Here is a 21,575-nt window from a genome sequence, read left to right as displayed (position 1 = left end):
AGAGAGCCATACAACAGGAGTGTGAGAAGGCCTGCAACTGCCACCCTTTATTTTATCAACGCCCCAGCATCCCTCAGGACACAGAATGACGGACACGGAGCTAAAACAGCTTTAGAGACAGTGCGGTGACCACAAAGCTTCCACAATTCTAGGTCTTCAGAAGCCTTACATGTGTGGGAATGGGGTCATATAGCCTTTTGTTGATTTTTCTGGCGGCTGTCCCTTGTGGTGACTTACATAGCTGGTCAGAGTTACTGTGCTGTAACCTTCGTTTGTCCAACAAATACCTATCAAACACCTGCTATGTGCCAAGTATTCTAGAAATAATGGTGAGCAAATCAGACAGATTAGCCAAATAATCGTGCAGATTTACATGGATTTTTACAGTCTCTTTCTGCCCCTGGCTTCATTTCACAGCACGGGCTACTCTGAACAACAAGGCCCCAAGCTTGAATCCCCTGCTCGTGACGTCACAGTACACAGGCCTGTCCTCATCCTGTGTGGATGATGGAGGAAACAGACTTGGGCAGAAATGAGCAGGCGTGAAAGCAGGTGTCCAGGGCTGCTTAGGCAAGAGGAGCCCGTCACGCCCCCAGTACTGCAGCCTGGGGGTCTCGGGCCAGGCAGAGGGCATCTTGTGAGCAAGCAGCTTCCCTTCGTCACCGAGGAACTAGCCTGGGGATGGCGACAGGGACGTGAGAACATGACTCAATCCTGGAGAATGACAATTCCCTCTGTATCTCCATAAACTTCCAACTTCTATGGGACTCTTGAACCCATTTCTCAAAATCAGTTACTTGTCTCTTGCTGAAGCCCAAGAATTAATTTATTCCAGGCCTGTCTCCTATTCGCGGGCTTGTTTAAGTCAGATTTGGGGCTTCTAGAAGCCAAGATGCCTTCAGTTGTGAGTGAGACCCAGCTGGCTGGGGACAATGACTGGGGGTGCTCTTGGTCCCACTTAAATGGCTTTCAAGGACTGGCGGCCTCTTGTGATGTCACCAGGTAGTGCAGAGAGGGGACCCCAGGAGAGACGAGGGCTAGTCTGTGACTCTCTAGTAGATACTCCACACAAACCAAAAAGGCAAACCTATTGGTAAATAATTTGGGGAACTGGGTTAAACTAAGTTCGACCGACTTCATTGCAGCAGGATTCTCACAGCCTCGCCGCCACACTGATGTGCACCATGGGTCTCTGAGGAGTGTCCTGTTCTCCAAAGCTTCGTTTCACAGGCAGTTTTCTGAGTGACACATGCAAGACCAGTGGGCCACAGAGCACATCTGTACCCAATCCACGAGCACTGGGAGATGCATTTGGTGGCCCCTACCAGGCCTTACTCTGTGGCCCCCGGCCCTCCACCCCCACCCCGCACCGCTCAGGGCCACAGCCCAGTCCCTGCCTTTTCCTCCACTCACTTCCCTAAAACTGACAACCACCCAGACCTCTAGTCTGAGCTTCAGATGCAGCAGGAAAGAGGCCAGAGCTGGGCCCAGGACACAAGGGCGGTGGCCTGGGAGGGAGGCAGCCCCAGGGAGCTGGGACAGAGCCATCTGCCACCATCATACTGAGTCTTGGTCAAATTTCTTCTACAAGCAGCTGTCATTCCCAGCAGAGGCTGGCAGCGGAGGGAAGAGGCAGGAGAGGGGGTGAACGTTTACAGGGGTGAGGCAGAAGCTGAGCCAGGGGGCTGGAAGCCACCACCCTCTGACCAGCCCCCGCCTGCTGGCGTGGCCCCCTCAGCCCCTGGCCGTCGTCCTCCTTCCATGGGGGGTGGCCGGTTCCCAAAGCGGGTTCCCTCTGGCTCCACACAGTGGCCGTCCTGCAGCTGGGGGCCCCTGGGCTGCCGGCAGGAGGCGACGGTCACTGAGGGGAAGCTGTAGGCCCTGAACACCGGGGGCTGCCCCCCCTCGGCGGCCTCCAGGATGAGCTCCAGGTCGGGGAAGGCCACCAGGGCCTGGGTGGAGTCACAGGAGCCCTGCTCCAGCTGGCCGGTGGCAGCCAGGCTGAGGGGCCCCGGGGCTCCCGGGCAGGGCCAGAGCCGCAGCAGGTCCTCCCGGAAGTGGGGGCTGAAGAGCACGTAGAGCAGCGGGTTGAGGCAGGCAGGCAGGGGCAGCACCACCAGCAGGATGGACTTGACGGCCTCAGGGGTGACGGGGAAGAGGCCCAGCGCAGACGCCAGGCTGAGGAAGGCCACAGGGCAGTAGAGGAGCCCATCGGTGAAGGTGAGCCAGGCCACGTGGCGCACGGCGGTGCAGTCCCACACGGCCTCCAGGTCGCCCCCGGGCAGGTCACAGGAGAGCTTGACGTAGGCCGCGGCCACCGCCAGGAAGCAGAAGGAGTTTAGCATCACCAGCGCCACCGCGAAGCCCAGGGCCGCCGGCCGGCCATCGGGCAGGGCGTAGGGCAGGCAGAGCGGGGAGGCCCCGTATTCGCCCACGGAGGCCAGCGGCAGGGCAGCCACCAGCCCCGCCAGTGCCAGGCAGCCCAGGGCCCCTGCCCGCACGATGCCCGGGGCTGGCGCCTTCCCGTGGGCCCGCACGCAGGACACGGCCACGCTGCAGTGCAAGGCGGCCAGGGTCAGCAGCAGCACCGAGGCCTCGGAGCCCAGCACGGCCAGGAAGCCCGTGGCCCGGCAGCCCGGCCCTGTCTCCCAGCGGGCACCGTACTGGGCAAAGTAGCCGAAGGTCAAGGCATCAACTGAGGCAAGGAGACCACAGGAAAGGCCGGTCAGCGCATTGGCCCCTGCGATGGCCCCCACCACAAACTTGACCGGTGGCAGGGGCCCAGGCCCGGCTGCACACAGGCTCAGCAGCACTAGCCCGTTGCAGACCACGGAGAGCAGTGCGATGGCCCACACGGCCAGGCGGACGCCCCAGCTCTCGAAGAGGTGTTCACAGGGCTTGAAGGGGCCTGTGGGAGAGAGGGCCGGATGCTAGCCCCGGGCTACTGAACACAGAATCCTGCACCAAGGCCTGGGACTGACACGGGCCCTGCAGTCTCTCAGGAGCTGCAGTGGGGCTGGGGAGGAGCTGTGGCAACAGGCATGAGGTCTTTTCCCATGGCTGCAGGTCAATGGACACTAGCCCGGGACGAATGCGAGAGATGGGGTGCAAACTGGCCCGGAGGAAATGTTAGGCAAAGCGGACCTTCCCCCGGAGCAGTGTCCAGAAGAAAGGAAGGGACAGGCTGGCATGGAGGAGTGCAGAGGGCCCCAGCGCTGGGGACAGGCTGGGGCAGACCCACAGAGGAGCAAGGGGCTGCCGGGCTTGGCTCTGCCCTGCTGGCACCCAGGGCCCGTCCAAGGGGCATCAGCCAGACAGGCCTCCCCTGGCTCTGCGACCACACTGGGTGTTCACCGCCAGTCGGTGTTTGGGGCAAAGCTGAGGAAATCAAGATTTTCCCGCAGGGCTCTGCAGTAGGCAGGTGAGACCTGGGCTCCTGTCTCTCCCCTCAGGCCCTGTCCTCCAGCCAGCTCGCAGCTTCCAACACTATCCCTTCATTGATTTTGACCTCAGACTTCTGCTTTTCTTTTCTTTTTTTTTGTCTTTTTGCTATTTCTTGGGCCGCTCCTGTGGCATATGAAGATTCCCAGGCTCGGGGTCCAATCGGAGGTGTAGCCACTGGCCTACACCAGAGCCACAGCAACGTGGGATCCGAGCCGCATCTGCGACCTACACCACAGCTCACGGCTACGCTGGATCGTTCGTTAACCCACTGAGCAAGGGCAGGGACCGAACCCGCAACCTTATGGTTCCTAGTCGGATTCGTTAACCACTGCGCCACGACGGGAACTCCTGACTTCTGCTTTTCAATGTGCTGCTTAAGTGGTCTGCAAATTTGAGAGGCTTTTCTGACAGCTATTTTTCAAAACATTTTTTTCTGATTACCAATAATCGATGGCAAAGATAAAATGGAAAAATTATAACTTATGATTCCACCCCTCAGAGAAACTCATCATTTTGCTATGTTTTCTGGTTTTTATAATACATGGATTTTTTTAAACTAACTTGGCACTTTACTGTATGTAGTTTCTTATTTTTATTTTTTTGTCTTTTTTTTTGGCCTTTTCTAGGGCAGCACCTGTGGCATATGGAGGTTCCAGGCTAGGGGTCTAATTGGAGCCGAGGGCACTAGGGGGCGCACTGCAGCCACTAAGCCTGGGGCTGGAAAGTGGGGTGAGAGGCACGCGGTCACTGCCTAGGGCTCTTCCTGAACAGCCCTGTCCCAGCTCTCTGCTCTGGGGAGGCCTGGGGCATTTTATACCCAAGGGAAGGGACCTTGCGCTAAACACTGAGGTTGGGCTGCACCAAGGAGGGGGTTTCTTTCTTTCTTGACAGCAAGATGGGCTTAGGTGAGACTCAGAGGAGGCTTCCTCAGCCGTAAGGAGAAGGCAGTGCTGGAAGGAGCCCCCAGGGTACCTGGAGTTCCTCCGGCCCTCCTGCTGGGGGGCGGGCAGAGGGCTGAGGAGGGGCCTTGCCCATCTCCACCAGAGCTCATACTCTGCGGGTCTCAGATGGAGGGGCAGCCCACACCCCACCCTGAGCAGGGGCTCAAGACACCCTCTCTGCTTCTCTCTTCCTCCTGGACATATGACCTCTGACTGGCAATTTGGAAACGCTGCTTTGACTCCCCTCCCCTGCTGCTGCTCCCCTCAAGCAGCCACTCAAGGGGGACGACCCCAGTCCCTTCCCCAGGGATGACCAGATGCAACTGAACTCATGCAAGAGCTGGGCGCCCCCTCCCCAGTCCCTGCCCTCCCCTCAGAAGCACCAATCTCACCTGGAGCAGGGCTGCACTGGACACTGAGGTGCGGCCTGGGGTCCTCCATCTCCAGCTGGAGCTCCTCCAGGTCCAGATCATCTGAGGGGAGACCAAGAAGTGGCTCAGGCCCTGCTCTCGGTGGGAATCAAGCCCACTTTTATCCAAATGCGTGCCCACCCTCACCCCTCAAGAAGTCGTCTGAGTCTGGGCACAGGTGTCCCCGAGGCCCTGCACGAAGGTTTCTGCCTATGGTTAGCATGTTGTCAGCTCCCCATCATCCACACATGGCTTATCCGCCTGTGGGCCTTTACACCTAAGCCTTGCTCCCACTGTAACTCAGGGCACTCCCAGGTCCCCAGGGCAGATGTCTAGAGGCGGGCGTGGGGTGCATTGATAGTTGGGGCCAGCGAACACACGTCTGTCCACACTGGCCAGCCCAGCTCTGTGACCCCGGGTCCAGCCGTGCACCAAGACTGAGCAGTGAGCTAGATACGCTCAGAGGTGGAGCAGGGTGGTGACAACAGTGGAGCAGCTGGGGTGCTGGACTGGGAGCCGCAGAGGCGGGGCCGACACTGTCCTCACAGGGCTGCAGGCCTACGGGTGTGATGGATTGATCCCACCCCGGCCGACTGCCCTGGGGAGAACAAGTATCAGTGGCCAGATCGTAGCAGACAAGCCGCCATTCCAGATGGAGAAGTCCTGTCCAGCAGGTCGCATGGGCTGAGTACAGTGCCTGCCCTGTGCTGGGCACTGGGCCTTTGCGGGGAAACGGGGGTGGCCCTGCTCTCAGTGTGCCGTGGGGACCAGCAGGGTGGGGCCGTCATGGCACTTGCGCTGCACCCACCAGGGGATTCCGTGGCGGCCAGCACCGAGCTCCTCCAGCTCTCACCTTGCAGGCACCCAGTGAGTCCTCATCCTCAGGGGCTCATGGGCTCCCCCAGCAGCTGTGGGGGAGGGCAGGCACCCCTCAGGTGTCACTGGACAGGTGAGGAACTGGGGCTCCTCCAAGTTAAGAATGAGCGGCAAGGAGGGAGCAATACCATTGTCTCGTCTGGCTGCAGAACCCACATGTTTATTATTTTCCCAGAGGAGGGACTGATGGGGGCAGGGGACAGGGAGACAGGGAGATGGTTTGGGGGCGTTAGAGATGCACAAGCGGGGCCTCATCTGTCACTGGAGAGACTGGAGCAGAAAGTCCCAGATGTTAAGAAAGGGCACGTCTCTGCTGAGTCAGCAGATAATCTTCAACATTCTTTTGATTCTGAGTCTAGGCTCTGTGGTTCTGTTAGTCTGAGAGAATAGGATTAGAAAGGTAGATCCATTGCTAAAGAAACCCTGGGCAGTTCCTGTCCTGGCTCAGTGGTTAACAAACCCGACTAGTATCCATGAGGATGCGGGTTCGGTTCCTGGCCTTGCTCAGTGGATTAAGGATCCTGTGTGGCTGTGGCTGTGGTGCAGGCCGGCAGCTGTAGCTCTGATTGGATCCCCAGCCTGGGAACCTCCATATGCCGCGGGTGCGGGCCTAAAAAGACAAGAAAGAAAAAAAAAAAAAAAGGAAACTCTATAACATGTTTGAATTAAATGAGACTTTTTTCCTATTTGCTCTTGTGCTAGTTCTTAAACTAGGGCCTGCAAACTCCAGGGCGGGCCGCAAATTCTCTAAGGATTTCGCAGTGATAAATGTCCATCTACACCACTGTACGGTTTGTAAAGACGAACTCTCTTTCCCACCAACAACTCATCACTGGAAGACCTTTTGCAGAACAAAGATTTAGTGGAGTTTCCGCTGTAGAGCAGGGGGTTAAGGATCTGGCATTGCTGGTTTGGGAGCGGGTGCCCCGTGGCTCTCTATCGTTGGACAGGCACAGGCTGGAGCACGCAACGGTCACACACTCGGGCTCACATGTTTGCTTCCTGTGTGGAGCCTTCCTCCCACTTAACAGGTAAACACCTCAGTTGGGAGTGTTCCTGGGAGGCAGGCAGGCTCCCTGGAGCTGCCCAGGCCTGGGTGCCCACAGCCTGGCATCTCAGCCCTCCCCACTTCCCTGCCCTGCCCGCCTCTGCTCCAGAATGGAGCTCAGCGATGCTTTGAAGTAAAAATGCACAAACAAAATGCCAAGGGTGCAGCCCCTGGACTCCGTCTGAGGCTGGGGAGTCGCAGCCAAGGTGTTAAGTAACCGCTCTTTCATGAGGAGGAAGTTGAATCTGGCTGCAGCCGCGGCCCCCAGCCCGGCCCTCCGGCTCTGCTCCCCCTGCTCCCGCAGGAAGTGGGGGCCCTGCCAGCTCCCCTTACAGGACAGGGCCACCTTCCCACACCCTGCGGTTCTCCAAGACCTCAGCCTGGTGGAAAGTTTCACCTTGAAGAGTGAACGTTTCCATCCCTCCCTTTCAGCCCCTGGGGAGTGGACAGCGGAAGCCGGAATGTCCCCAGCAAGTGTCTGCGAGGCCAGTGCAAACCGGCGCCTCACCCTCCTCCCCGGAAGGGACTCCCGTTCACCCCAACGTCGGCCTCCTGGGCTCCAGCTACACCTCTGCGGGTGGCACCCAAGGGTGCCCTCTCTGAGTAGGGAGGATGGCTGCACACACTCAAGTGGGTGGGGTTGCCAACCCTCCCCCGAACAAGGAAATGGAAGCTCGGGAAGGTTTAGGGCCTTGTGCGTGGTGACCCAACTGGTGAACGGCCTCCTGTGTTAGAACCCGGGTCTGTCTACACTGCTGTGAATGTTCTTCTTATGTGTTTGATCTGATTTTTCAGTCTGGCTTCTCTGGTGACATTGTGAAGAAGGAGTAAGAGATGGAAAAGGAACCTGAAAGTTAGGGGGCCCTTTGCTCTCTGTCTTTCCCCTGCCCCTTGGCTGAGACCCCAGCCACTGGCAGGTCCCTCCACCCCTGGCCGCCTGCCTGCCCCTATACCTTGGAGCCAGCCCTTCCAGAGCAAGCACGGCTTGGAGCTTCCTGTGAGGCAGGGCACCAGGGCCTCTGAGGCTGAGAAGCAGCAGTAATGCCTGAGCTGCTCCCTTGGCTCTGGGACTCATAGCAAGGGGCTTTTTTTCTGGAAGCAGGTTTAATTTAATTGATTTAACCCAACCCTGCTTGGCTCAGGCTGACTGGAAAACGGAAGGCCCGATGCAGGGCCCACGTGGCAAGGCGTCCTGGCGGAGCGGTGAGCCGGAGGCAGGGCGGGTTATGTGGGATGCAGTGCGGGGCGGCCTTGGGGACCATGTAAACCCCCGACCCAGGTCTGGGAGACAGGCACCCACAGAGGCAGTTCCCCCACCGCCGGGGGTTCCCTAGCAGCCCCAGCCACCTCCCCGGGAAGAGGGCCCCAAGCTTCCTCTCTAGTGTCCTCCCTACGGCCACCGGCCCTGCCAGGCTCACTCACAGTGGCTCTCAGCTCGTCCGGCAAAAAGGAGGCCCAGGGGCCTCTTTGAAGCTTCCTGGTCATCAGGGTGAGAGTCCGGGGGCTCCCGCTGCATGGAGGCCTTGGAGAGGAGGGCACAGGCGCTGTAGGAGCAGCACTGGTAGGCGAAGGGCACCTCCAGGGTCCTGGGGGCTCAGAGCAGGGTGGCTGCCTTAGGAACAGTAGGGCCTCAACCGTGCCCTTGGGCCCAGTGCCCAGCCCCGCCCTCTGTCCTCAGGGTACCACGCCCCCCACCCCAGGGCGCCCGCCTCCTGCCTCAAGGGGCTCTGAGCACAGTCCGGCCTCCTCCCCCTCATGCAGAGACTGAAGCTGGGAGGTGGGCTTTCTGGGTGCCCCCTGGCCACGGGCACTGGTGTCCCCCGGTCCCCAAGACCATGAGCACGGGGGTCCCCCAGGGCCAGGACTGACACAGGGAGATGCTACCCAGGGGGTGAGGAGGAAGGGGCCCTCCCCACTCAGGAGCCAGACTCTGGGCCACCAGCCTTTCCCAGGAAGCCCGAGGCTTCTCCTGTCCCTCCCGGCCTGGCCCCTGCCCAGCAGCCTCACCTCAGCTTGGGGAAGCTGTCCTTGGAGAAGGCCTGGGACAGACCCAGGTTCCCTTTGAGCTTCAGGTGCACCAGGCCCCCGAGTCCAGCCAGGGGCAGCATGGTCAGCTGGTTGTGCGTCAGGTCCCTAGGACAGAGGCCAGTCAGAGATGTGGGCAGGCCGGGGGGCCGCTGCGGGCAGGGCTGGGCTGAGGGCGTGGAAGCGGGAGGAGCGTGACACTGGGAGGAGGCCGTGGCCTCCAGGGCTCCACATGCAGCCCGTAGGTGCCTGTGATGCCCTGGGGCTGGTCAAAGTAACTCCAGTTCCTGTGCACCACAGCCCCATCCGAAGTCCCGGGCTGCCCATCGGGGCATCAGCCTGCTGCGCCCGCCCCTGGCGCCCTGCTCTCCTGATGACACAGAGGCCAGAGCTGGGGACTGGGCATCTGGTCACACGCGGGCCTTGGTTACCCGCTCAGTTTAGGGGCAGCTTTGCTGCTAGAGATGAGGACACGTGCGGCCTCCCCCAGGCTCACAGCCAAACCCGCACCCACAGACTGTCTGTGGAGACAGCCTGGGCTGGAAACCTGGCACCCTCAGTGGCTCCCCGGGAACCGAGGGGTCACAGGCCTGCCGAGCACCGACATCCTCATCTTTCTCAGGATAAAATATCCTCCCCAGCCTTCTGGCAGGGGCAGAGCAAATGGCAGGGGTGGCGGGGTGGAGTTGGGGGTGGAGGTGAGAGTTCTGCCAGACTCGGCCCAGAGCCCAGAGCCCAGAGCCCAGAGACTGGCAGCCCAGAGAGAGAGAGGGAGGGAGAGAGACAGAGAGGAAGCAGGGAAGGAGAGAGGGAAGGGGGAGGGGGAATGGAAGAGGGAGGTGAGAGCCAGGGAGGCCGCCTCCTGCCCCCCCCCCGCCGCACCCCCCCCCCCCGCCCCCGGGGCCGAGGAACACCTCTGAAGCAGAGTGAGCTGTGGGCTGCACCATCTCTACAGGGAGCGCCCCCCTCCCCGGGGACTTGCAGTGAAGGACCCACAGCTCTGTGTGCAGCGGGCCCCCCCCAAGAAGCCCTTCCAGCCTTGGGCCAGTGACCCAGTGATCAGGACACTGCCTGCACAGGTGCCACCCCTGGGGGCCCGCTAAACTCCCACATCCCCACCCCCGCCCCCGCCCCAGTGCATGGGAGGCAGAGGCTGCGAAGAGCTCACAGGAGGCAGCCTGCAGCCTGTCACGCAGCCTAAGGACAACTGGTCAGGCTGCAGCCGTGTCCCAGGATGTGTGGAGCACGTATGTGTGTCCCGCCCCGGGGCTGGGCCATCCGGTCCTGCTGGCCAGCCCATAGTCCCAACAGGTCCCCACATCCCGGAGGAGAGGGCACTGAGCAGTGGGTACCCACAGCTTCACCAGTGCGCGTAGAGTGGCGAAGGCCTCGGGATGGATGGACCGGATGGCGTTCCAGCTCAGGTCCCTACAGGAAGAGAGCATGTAACAGGAAGGGACAGTGATACAAGGAGGAACCCCTCCCCTGGCCTGTCTGAGCTGCCCCCAGGAGAAGGACCCTCAGCTTGGGGGGAAGGTCACTGCTGCCTGGCTCCCAACCTGGCTGTGGCCCCAGAAGGGATGTGGCTGCCTGGCTTTGGGCACCCTGGGTACCAGCCAGTGAAGTGACTGCTATGTGTGGGCAGAGCCCTCGTGCAGGACATCACACGTGTCCCAAGGCGGGGCGGTGGGGTGGGGGGCCTGGTACTCACAGGGCCTGTAGTGAGGTCAGTTGGCTGAAGGTGTCAGCTCCAATTTCCCAGATGCGGTTGTGCTGGAGGCCGCTAGGGAGGGGAGAGGCTGGATGAGCCCACAGGCCAGACTCAGCACCCCCACCCGCCCACGCACACACGGGGAGAAGAAAGGGCCCAGCCTGGAAGTCACCAGAATTACAGCACACACAGGGGACCCTGTTGCCTTGGGTAAGTGGGTCAGGAGACAAAGCTGCAAAACGGTCCCTGTGGCTCCAAAGGGAGTCAGTTTCCAGGCTTCCCACCGGACCTGGCTCCCGGCCCAGCTGACCTCACCCGCTGGGTCCTCTGGACCCGGGTCCAGCAGCAGGACGGGCCCAAGCAACAGGCCCAGGCTGGGAGGCAGAGCTCAGCGGACTGGGGCCTGTGTGAGAGGTGGACCTTGCCTTGGCCACGGGGCAAACCCTCCCCCAGGCTCTCACATGCCCCTGCCCTGGCCCCGGGAGCATCGCCCTGCCTGGGAACATGGCACAGACACGGAGTCAGAGGGTCCCGCTTGCTTTGGGGAACAGAAGCTAGGTGAACAGAGCTTGGAGAATTTGTAAAGAGGTTTCGTCCCTGTAGATCCCATGTTCCAGATTCTTCTCTCACAAAGGATTTTGCGTGTGTGTGAGTGTGTGAGTGTGTGTGTGTGTGTGTGTGTGTGTGTGTGTGGTTCATGGAACGTGAGAGCCGGGGTGCCTCCAGTATCCTAGGCCGCCCCTTGTCCTGCCGCCTGGCCCTCTGCTGGCCCTGATCACCGTCACATTTCCTGCTGCCTTGACCCCCAAGGAGCCTCCCAGACACCCCTGTGGGTACCAGCTCCTAAGCCACCATCTCTGAGTCCTGGGCCCTGTCCAGACCTTCTCGCGCTCCCAGCCCTAACCTCGGGGCCAGCACACCCCCAGACTCACATTTTCTCCAGCTTCTGACACCTGTGCAGGCTGGGCAGCCCCTGGATCTGGTTGTGAGACAGCTCCCTGGGGAGAGGGGAAGACGGGGTGGGTGAGGTCGGGGACCTTCAGGGGCATGGTTGTGGTCACACCTCACCCCAGGCATGTTTCCCACTAGATCTCCCTTCGGGGCCCCCCGCTGAGCTCCTTCCTCCCTGCCCAGTGGCCCTGGGAGGATCCTGGGGGATGGGGCACAGGAGGTGACAGGTGTGAGGACAGGAAAGAGGTACGGTGGCACCTGCAGGGTCCACGTCACCACATGCAGGCTGGCGGAGGCCACCCAGGTGCAGCACCTGGTGTCACAGGTACGGAGCTGAGACCCTTAGGGGTGCTCGCTGTGGCTGAGACACACAGAGGGGACAGGACCTGCCCGGGGACACACTGCCCGTCCCCTGACGGGCCCCGTCCCTGGACACCCTTTCACTGCTGGCCTTAGTGTTGGGTCCCCGCCTTGAGCAGAGGGGCCAAGGTCCCCAGGGGCTGAGGTCCGTGGTACGCAGCCTCCAATCAGCCTCGAGGCAGGGGAACGGGGGAGAGAAAACTTCCTGCACATCACAGGACACTTAAATACCCAGGAGGCTTATTTTTCTGAAGGGGACTCAAGTGACATTCTAGAGCCCCTTTTGGATGATCTTCTATGTGTTAGGTGCTTTTTTTCTTCCTTTTCTTTGGCCGCCCCAGGGCATATAGAGCTCCCAGGCCAAAGATCAGATCCAAGCCACAGTTTCGACCTGTACCACAGCTGTGGCAACACAGAATCCTTAACCCGTGGAGCCGGACCAGGGATCGAACCTGCGTCCCAGCACTCCAGAGACACCACTGATCATGCTGCGCCACAGCAGGAACTCCTGCCAGGTTCTGTCAACCCTCCTAAATGTGCCCTCATTTTGCAGATGAGAAACCTGAAGCTCTGAGACACTGAAGAGGAAGCCCCGGTTTGTGCAGCTAGAAAGTGGGGGAGCTGGGCCTCAACCCCAGGTCTGACTCCCAAGACCAAGTCTTTTACCCTAAACAGGAGGGAGCCCAGGCCCCTCAGGCAGGTCTCAGTGGCAGCCTGAGCTGTGCTGCTTTCCAGGAGGAGTGACCAGGGGATGGGGGCCAGGCTGTGGGGGCAGGGAGGACACAGGGAGGCATGGGGAGGACACAGGGAAGACGTAGGAGGACTCAGGAGAACATAGGAGGACTTGGGGAGGATCCGGGAGGATGCAGGGAGGACTCAGGGAGGATGCGGGAGAATGTGGGAAAGACACGGGGAGGACTCGGGGACGGCATGGGGAGGACATGGGAGGATGCAGGGATGACGTGGGAAGGACGTGAGGATGATGGAGGAGGACATGGAGATGACGTGGGGATGATGTGGGGAGGACACGGGAGGACGTGGGAGGACGTGGAATGATGGGGGAGGATGTGGGGAGGACACTGGAGGACGCGGGGATGACAAGGGAGGACATGGGAGAATGTGGGGAGCGTGTGGGGAGGACATGGGAAGACGCGGGGATGACGTGGGGACATGCGGCTGATGGGGGAGGACACAGGAGGACGCGGGGAGGATACGGGAGGATGCGGGAGGCACTCACAGGACTTGGAGCCTGGGCAGCTGCTGGCACATCCCTGGGGGGAGGCGCTGGAGGCCCGCGCGGGTCAGGGTCCTGTGCGAGAACAGAGGCAGAGTTGGCCCCAGGCACTGCCACCCCTAGCCCTCCACTCTGTTCTGGACCTGACACTGACGAGGGGGCACAGAGCTGACAAAAGAGAGGTGGGGGCACAAGGCGAGGACTGCAGGAGAGAAAGGAGCTCCCCTGGAACCAAGGGTGGGGGTGGGGAGGACAGAGGGGCACAGCCAGGGCTCCGCCTGGCTGGAACCCTGCAGCCAGAGCCTCCGCCCTCCCTGCCATGGGCCCCATGCCTCCTGGTGTCTCCAGTGACACAGGGACAGGATGGCCTCTGCTCCCGCTAGAGAGGGGGTGGTGAGCGTGGGCAGTCAGTGGACAGAAAAGCCCACCGAGTGGGGCCACAGGAACCAGGCCCAGAGCTGCTCCCTGTGCCCCGGGGAGGGGGCAGGAGCCAGCGGGCAAGTCAGAGAGCAGCCGGGCTTAGGGCCGGGGCATCCCGGGAAAGCGCCAAGGCCAAGGTCATCCTCCAGGAACTATTAGCTCCCCTGGGACTGGGGGTGGGAGTGGGGAGGACAGAGGAGCACAGCCAGGGCTCGGCCTGGCTGGCGCCCTGCATCCAGACCCTCTGCCCTCCCCACCGTGGGCCCCATGTTCCAGTCTCACAGGCACAGGCTGGTGACGCGGGCAGCACAGCCTCTTCCTGACACTCCTGGGTGTTCTCCCGGTCGTTCTGCTCATTCTTACAGTGCAAGGGGTCGGGGGCACCTGCTGCGCTCTCACACCCACACCTTCCCCCACTACCCCCCCACCACAGAAATGGGAACCATGGCTGGGATCTGGTTTCAGAGAGGGAAAGGCAGGGGGAGCTCGCAGGCCTGCTGCCCTCATGGGTGCTCAGCGCCCACGGCTTGGGGTGAGGGGCTCTGAAGGCAGGTCTGAGAAACCCAAGGGTGGAAAATGGGGGAGACGAGCCTCCTTGCCCGACCACCTGCACTGGAGCCAAGCCAGGGGGCCTCTGGGCCAGACTTGGGGGAGCATCTGGAGGGAAGTGGGGGTAGCAGCACAGCTCCCACTCACAGGATCTCCAGACTGGTGGTGCCTTTGAGATCTGGGAACTCCTGGATGTCCGAGGCGCCATTCAGGGACCTAGAAACAGAGTTAGGAAGCTCGGAGGGGGCTTAGCCTGCAAGGACCTCCCCTACCCCACCTCCCTCCAGGGACCCCAGCTGCTCGGGCCCTGGTGGAGGCTGCATGCTGAGCAATGGCCTGAAGTGCCTCTGGAAAGAGCCTGGCTGCTGGAGCAGATTTCCCCTGTCACCTGCAGGGGGCTGCCCCCTGGTTCTCTCAGACCCACGGCTTGCCCTCCCCAGACCCCATCTCAGGGAGCCCACATGGCCTGCGTGCGATAGGAGTCCAGCAACTGGACCCTGAGGAGGGTCCCAGGCTGGTGCCCAGGGGAGCGCCTGGGATCCAGTGATAAAATGTAAGGACAGCGCCAGCTCCATGGGTCAGGGCAGCGGGATGTGTAAGCAGAGCGTGTGCCCTAAAGGCTCAAGTCCCTGCGCTGCTGCCGAGGAGTGTCCTCTGTGGGAGCTTTTCTGAAGGAGCAGCATGTGGTTTGGGAATTGAGAGGAGAGAGGGGTGCCTCGGGGCAGAAGGCCACACGATGGTGCAGCAAAGGGCCAGGGGCCGAGGCGCCGGGGTCCCTGGGGAACCCGAACCGGTCAGCCCATTGTTCCTTCCATACGTGGGCGGGCCCCCGCGGAGGGAGACATGCGGACGAGGAGAGGGGAGCCGACCTACAGGGTGTGCAGCCTGGGCAGGTGCCGGAACGCAGACCTCCCCACGAACTGGATTGGGTTGTCATAAAAGTGTCTGCAAAAAAAAAGAGACTGAGTCCCTTTGACCTCCCGGCCGGCCGGACCGGGGCAGGTCTCTGCTTTCCCCGAAGAGGCCAGAGAGCCCCCACCCCCGCCCCTGCCCCACTATCCCCGCCCCCAGCCGTGGTATTGATGGGGCCTCACATGGTCTGCAGCAGAGGGTTCCCCAGGAAGGCCTTCTCTGGGATAGTCTGGATGTTGTTGTTATGGAAACCCCTGGAGGAGGACACAGCATCAGGGGATGTGGGGACAGGCACGGGATCCCCAGATGCTCGCCAGCGGGCGGGTGGAAAGGCTGCAAGGCCAAAGGCACAGCAGCCTGGAGAGAGGGTGCACCTGAGGGGCTGTGAGAGCAGCTCAGGGGCAAGAGGCCGGCCCGACCCCAGGAGGCCTTGTGCTCTCAGGGTCCTGTGGCAGGAAGGCTGGAGGCTCTTTGAGGAGGGAGCCGGGGAGGGGTGTGGGGGGAGGGTTCCAGACAGAGCTTCCAGCTGGAGGCAGGCTTGGCCTGAGGCCCTGAGACTAAGGAACAGGGTGGGAGGGATGAGCCGCGGGCGGCCACAGGGAGGGCGTCGTGCAGAGATGGGGGCAGAGATGGAGGCCAGGCCCCGCCGACGGCCTGGGCTCTGGAAGCCAAGGGACAGTGTGTCTGGTTGCCGAGGGGGTCAGTTCCCAACCTGCATGGCCTCTGCGACCCCCTTCCTTCCGCGGCCTATCACTCACCTCCACTCCTGCTCTCACCTCCTGCCCGCGCCCCACCCAGCCTGCTGGTTGGTTCCGTCCCAATTCCCACGACTTGAGCTCTGCATGTTCCTGAGCACGCCAGGGTGGCCGGCGCTGAGCTAAACTCTGAGGGACTCAGAGGTTGACACAGAGCCCTGCCCTCAAGCAGCTCCCTCCCCACAGACGTGGACAGACCGTCCGTCTCGGGTGTTCCTTCCTGCTCCTGCACCCCAGGACTTATAGCCCTCTCCTGGGACTTACAGCTCCTGCCGCCTCCAGGCAGGCCCTCTGGGTTGACCAGCCCTCCATCCTCACTTTCTCAGCCCAGGAGAGAGGCAGACCTGGGTGCCTCGGTGGCAGCGGGGGACTTGTGATGTTTCTCACCCAGGCCCTTCTGGCAGCTGGTCCCCCTCATCTGCCCCGTCAGATGTCTGGGCGGGATGACAGGTGGCAGTGGGGACTGACGCTGTGCTCTGGTCACTGACTCCCGCTGGTCCCACTCTGCTGGGGGCAGACCCCGCCCGCTGCCCAGCAGCCTCTCCTCCCACCGAGGTCGCCCTGGGCCCTTCAGCTTCCCACTGGCTCTTTGCCTCCCCAGCTCTTCCTCCCGAAATGTCCACCTCCTCCAGCACCACCTAAACGGCCTTCATCCCTCAAGGCTGATCTCAGGCCCCTCCCTGCCTGTTCTACGCTCTCTGGGCACCCAGCGGTTTTACTGAGATTATACAGTTTAGGGTCAGATTGCACGCCTGGCCCCTGTGCTCTGCATCCTGGACGCAGTGTCTGTCTCACTGCTGGTTTGCATTTAGCCTCAAGCACACACACTCATAGCAGTGGGTGCGAGCAAACGCATCAGTGGCGACTGGGGGGTTTGGGCAGAGCAGCTCCTGGTGGTCTCCATGGGGACAGGGTACCCAGGAGGGACCCCAAGTCACAAACCAGCCCCCAGCTCCTGTCCCCTGACGTCTCTGGACACACCCAGCCCAAGTGGCAGCCAGGTGGGCCTAAGAGGAGGAGCCTGGGAAGGGGAAGGGCTCGGGGCTGCCCTGGGGCGCAGAGGACACGCCCCACCCCAGGTGCTTACAGTTCCTGCAGCCGGCCCAGCGTCCGGATGGCCACGGGGAACTCCTGCAGCTCGTTGTGATTCAGGTCCCTGCAAAGGAGGGCAGCAGTCACTATGGGGCTACATCCCCCAAGGTCAGGGACACTGGCAGGAGAGACGGGTTCCCAGCCAGCCGGGCCTGGCGCCAATGCCTGGACACACATTTTGAGCTGTTCCTCTTCCACTGCAGACCCCAGACCTGGCTGGGGCCTCCTGATTTGGGGGGACACCTAGGGGTACAGATAGCTGGAACTCCCTCCCTCAGAGCAGCTCCCCACTGCCTGAGGGGCACTTCAATACTTTGAAGACACCAGTGACTGGGGATGGGGCCCAGGGGGCAATGTTTAACCTCTTGTGACCAGCACTGGAGATTCTGGAAGGTTCCTTAGGTGAGCCCCTTGGCTCTGTGGCCTCTGCTGTCCACATCTTTTAAACAGACACTACATCTCACCTTTGGGTGGAGGGCTGACAGCGAATCTTTCTTTCCTCTTGCCCTTTTTTCTTTCTTTCTTTTTTTTTTTTTTTTTTTTTTTGTCATTTCGCCATTTTCTTGGCCTGCTCCTGCGGCATATGGAGGTTTCCAGGCTAGGGGTCGAATCGGAGCTGTAGCCACCAGCCTACGCCAGAGCCACAGCAATATGGGATCCGAGCCACATCTGCAACCTGGACCACAGCTCACGGCAACACCGGATCCTTAACCCACTGAGCAAGGCCAGGGATCGAACCCGCAGCCTTGCAGTTCCTAGTTGGATTCGTTAACCACTGAGCCATGACAGGAACTCCTTCCTCTTGCCCTTTTCTGCATTTCCCAGTTTTGTTTGTTTGTTTTACAGGGAACATATATCACATGTATAATCAGAAAACACTGGACATGACTGTAACACGTGGCAGTGGCCCGAGTTATTCCAATGGTGTGGAAAACAAGCCTTCTCACAAAGTGTCGGTGGGAATTTAAATGTGCACATTTTAGATGTAATGTGACAGTATCTTTGCGAATAAAAGATTATTCGTACCCAGTCCTACAGAAAATCTGTCCTACAGAAAATTCTGCAGCCAGGGTAAGGTATTTGTAGAAGGAGGCTCTTCACAGCAGTGTTTAGGTGACAAGGACAAAATGCGGACCTTAACCCCCCACTTCTGTGTTTGTGCCCTTTTGGCACCACGACGGGGCAGAGACGGAGGAGGAAGGCAAGGAGGAAGGAAGTCAAAATCGAGTTTGACTGTCCTTGGAGGAGCCAGAGCCCTGGGGGTTGCGGGTGGGGTGGCCAGAGGGGCTGTGTTACCCCAGGGAGGCAGTGAGGGGGCGAGAGCGAGGAGGGCTTTCAGAGAAAGCTCCCGATGTCACCGGGCCTCTGCCTGCCCCTTCAAGACACCTCAGGACAGAGGTCAGCTCTGGAAAACTGGCTTTGGTCGCACTCAGTGGAGGGTGCCTTGGCTCCCTGGGGATGTGCTGCTGATTTGGGCGTGTCATCCTGGCGACCCCCCACCCCTGGCCCAGACGCCGATGGCTGCAGTTCTGGCAGGTGGAGGGAGGCCTCAGTTGTAGTGTCCGTCCCTCCTGAGCTCCCAGGATGACCCAGCCCATCTTCTCAGCATTCTGAAGCCACCTGCCCTGACAACACTCACCAGGACCCTCCTGGGCCAGGACAGAGGCCACGTGAGGAGTGTTTGGTGAGTGACTTGGCAGGGATTGTGTCAAATACAGGCTAACAGAGAGATAATGACCGACTCCTCTAAGTGACAGGATCCTCACACTTAAGAGTCCACAGGGAGAGCCAGGAGCCTGGTGCAAAGCTGGGGGATAGGGGTCTGGCAGCCAGTGAGCTGGGAACCCGCCCCCGACACACAAACACACACACACACACCTAATTCCGATCCAACCCCCCGGGGGGACCTCAGGCAGTGGCAACGTGAGCCCTGCCCTGCTTGGCCGTGCTTTGGTCAACCAGACTCATCCCCTCCTGTGCATCCAACCAGGACTTAGGCCCCACCGGCCAAGGGGACGGTGAGCTGAGGGCACTGTGTGCAAAGCACTTTCTCTGAAACCAGAGTTTTGGGAAGCATTTCCAATGCCCGGAGTCCTACAGGATGGACAGATGGTGCTGGAAAACCGAGTCAGATAGCTAGGCCCTTAGATTGTGTAAACAGTCACATCTATGTGGGAAAAGAATCTGAGTAAGAGCGGACGTGGAGTTCCCATCGTGGCACAGTGGTTAATGAATCCGGCTAGGAAGTAATTCATTGAAGTTGCGGGTTTGATCCCTGGTATCTTACGCTCAGCGAGTTAAGGATCCAGCGTTGACAAGAGCTGTGGTGTAGGTCGCAGATGTGGCTTGGACCCTACATTGCTGTGGCTGTGGTGTAGGCCAGCAGCTACAGCTCCAATTCGAGACCCTTTGCCTGGGAACCTCCATATGCCACAGTCCCCCCCCAAAAAAAGGGCAAAAAAATGTGGTATACCAAAACTAATACCATATTGTAAATCAACTGTACTTCAATTTTGTTACATGTTTCTAATTAAAATATAGTTGATTTACAATGTCGTGCTAGGAGTTCCCTTCATGGCTCAGCAGTTAACACATCCAACTAGGATCCATGAGGAGGCAGGTTCGATCCCTGGCCTCGCTCAGTGGGTTAAGGATCCGGCGTTGCCCTGAGCTGTGGTGTAGGTCACAGACACAGCTCGGATCTGGTGTTGATGTTGCTGTGGCTGTGGTGTAGGCTGGCAGTTGTAGCTCTGATTCTACCCCTAGCCTGGGAACCTCCATATGCTGCGGGTGTGGCCCTAAAAAGACCAAAAACACAATGTTGTGCCCATTTCTGCTGCCACAGGTACACATACGTTCCCTTTCTTCTGTTAGCTCCCATCACGGTCTATCCTGAGAGGCTAGATGGAGTTTCCTGCCAACTGTACTTCAACTTAAAAAATAATAAGTAAGTGGTTCAAGAAAACATCCACCCTCACGTCTCAATGTCTCCAAGTCCAGGACCCCCTTCTGACTTGGCTCAGCCCACTCAGGAATCCCATATCACCCCAGGAGAGGTACCCCACCCCGGTAACACGTGGATCCTTGATCATCAGAGTGCAGACCTGCAGGGGCGGCGGGGGCGGGGGGGCCAGGCCTCCAGTCACCCAGCTCCTCTCTCACTCCGCAGGGTCTCTGTCCGACACCACCTTTTCAGGAGGCCTCCCCGACCCTCACAGCAAACAGCAGACCCTGTGGTTCGCTGTCCCCCTGCCCCGGGGAGACTCAAGCTGGCCACAGGTCTCATCACTCTGCAGCGAGTAAGTGAATCAAACAAAGCATCACGGGTCCCTCCTGAAGCTCCCGCCGCATCAGGTGTCCATTCCATCAGAGCCAATCAAGCTGGAGGAAAAAGGGGGCCCATGTCCTCTGAGGCCCCTTCCTTCAAGGTGACCTCTTCCGCTCAGCACTGACCATCAGAACGGGGTAGCCGTGACATGGGACCACCAGTCGTGGGTCACAAGCAGCCTCACAGCCTCAGCCTCCTCTGGGAACGCTCCCCGCATGTGTGACGAATGTCGAGGGGTCGGGGGGCTCCTGCAGGACCAGGGCCTCACGGAGCAGCAGCCAACACAGTCCCCTCATGCCCCAGCCACCCCTCGGTGACAGCCACTGCACAGCAGAGCTGCCAAGATGCAGTTCACAAGGAATCACAGGCTGTGTTTTATGCCACTAAGCTTTGGGTGGTCGGTTATGTAGCCATAAGCAAGGACCCACCAGCTTTCTTTGTCCTCACAGAACATACTGACACCTGACAGGTGTTTATTTTCTGCCCACGTAGCTGGAATGAAAGGTCTTTGAAAATAGAAATTTGGCTGTTTCCTAATTTAAACACCAAAAGAGTCCTGGCACAGGGCAGTGGCTCAACAAACACTGACTGCATGAAGAAGTGAGTCAGCGAAAGGCCTACATGAACGGCTTAATGAAAAGCATTAATGGACTCTTACAGGAATCTATCATGTTTGGGGGGACAGCCTCTGAGGTTGACATCAAATAGGCACCAGACCGTCCTGATGGTACCCTCGGGGTTGCCCAGGGGGCCAGAGGTCCTGGGACAGGTCCTCCCGGGCTTTGCTGTCACTGAGCTCTTAAATACTTCATGGAACCCACGTCCAGGCAGCCCAACTGAGTGGGTCCAGCCCTCCTTGGCAGTTTCTGGGCAGGAATTTTGCCAAGAATGGCCTGAAAGACAGGGGGGGAAAGACACAGGGTAAAAGGCGTGTGAACCAGAAGGTTATTTTTGCAGAAAAAATGTGGGAAAATAGAAATCGTACAAATGTCAAAAAGAATGCTGCAAACCACAGGCCAAAGAGGTGGCATGAATTTTCCTGTCTGGATGTCTGCATGGCTCTGAGGACCTGGGTAACTGCCAGAGCCCGCTTCACTCAGGGCTGCAAGGACGTCACCTCTGGCCTGCCCACCCCGCAACATCCTCGAAACTCCCTCTGCCCCCAGAGGAATTCAGTTCAGGGCAGTGGGTGTCAGCTGCCAGCCCCAAACACACAGAGTCCCGCTGGGCGGAGTGGGAGGTAGCGAGATGGGTGGGCAGCAGCCCTGTCTAGACATCGGGATGGGCAGCTGCAGCAGGATGTGGTGGGTCAGCCAGCCCAAGACGAGTGGGCACACGGCTGGGAGGTGGGGCTCGGGGAGATGTGGCACCTGCACCAGGTCTGGACCGCAGGGTGGAGAAGGGAGGGCTAGAGCGAGCCCAGGTCTGGAGGGGGCTGCGTGCAGGAGTCGGGGAAGAAGGGGCATCGTTCAGCTGAGCGAAGGCCATAGTTTAGGGGCTGGAGGGGGCCGCGCACTCT

The 21,575-nt window shown here is 60.0% G+C and overlaps 1 protein-coding gene across 3 annotated transcripts in view; it reads right to left on the bottom strand.

Annotated features, from left to right (window-relative positions):
- LGR6 (leucine rich repeat containing G protein-coupled receptor 6) overlaps positions 22-21,575 on the bottom strand; it is a 95,485-nt gene continuing 73,931 nt past the window's right edge. For 2 of the 3 annotated variants that reach the window (XM_003130614.4, XM_021064543.1), the window contains exons 7-18: positions 16,724-16,792; positions 15,064-15,135; positions 14,843-14,914; positions 14,117-14,185; positions 13,004-13,075; positions 11,388-11,453; positions 10,456-10,527; positions 10,101-10,172; positions 8,727-8,852; positions 8,142-8,305; positions 4,778-4,858; positions 22-2,908 (exon numbers count right to left, since the gene is read on the bottom strand). In XM_003130614.4, coding sequence (XP_003130662.2) covers positions 1,653-2,908; positions 4,778-4,858; positions 8,142-8,305; positions 8,727-8,852; positions 10,101-10,172; positions 10,456-10,527; positions 11,388-11,453; positions 13,004-13,075; positions 14,117-14,185; positions 14,843-14,914; positions 15,064-15,135; positions 16,724-16,792 — 2,191 coding nt within the window. In that variant the 3' untranslated portion in view covers positions 22-1,652. The remainder of the gene's footprint in view (positions 2,909-4,777; positions 4,859-8,141; positions 8,306-8,726; positions 8,853-10,100; positions 10,173-10,455; positions 10,528-11,387; positions 11,454-13,003; positions 13,076-14,116; positions 14,186-14,842; positions 14,915-15,063; positions 15,136-16,723; positions 16,793-21,575) is intronic. The other variant, XM_021064542.1, reaches the window with a different exon arrangement.

Source organism: Sus scrofa, chromosome 10, assembly GCF_000003025.6.
Source record: "Sus scrofa isolate TJ Tabasco breed Duroc chromosome 10, Sscrofa11.1, whole genome shotgun sequence".
NCBI lineage: Eukaryota > Metazoa > Chordata > Mammalia > Artiodactyla > Suidae > Sus > Sus scrofa.
This window is presented reverse-complemented; position numbering and strand designations above follow the sequence as displayed.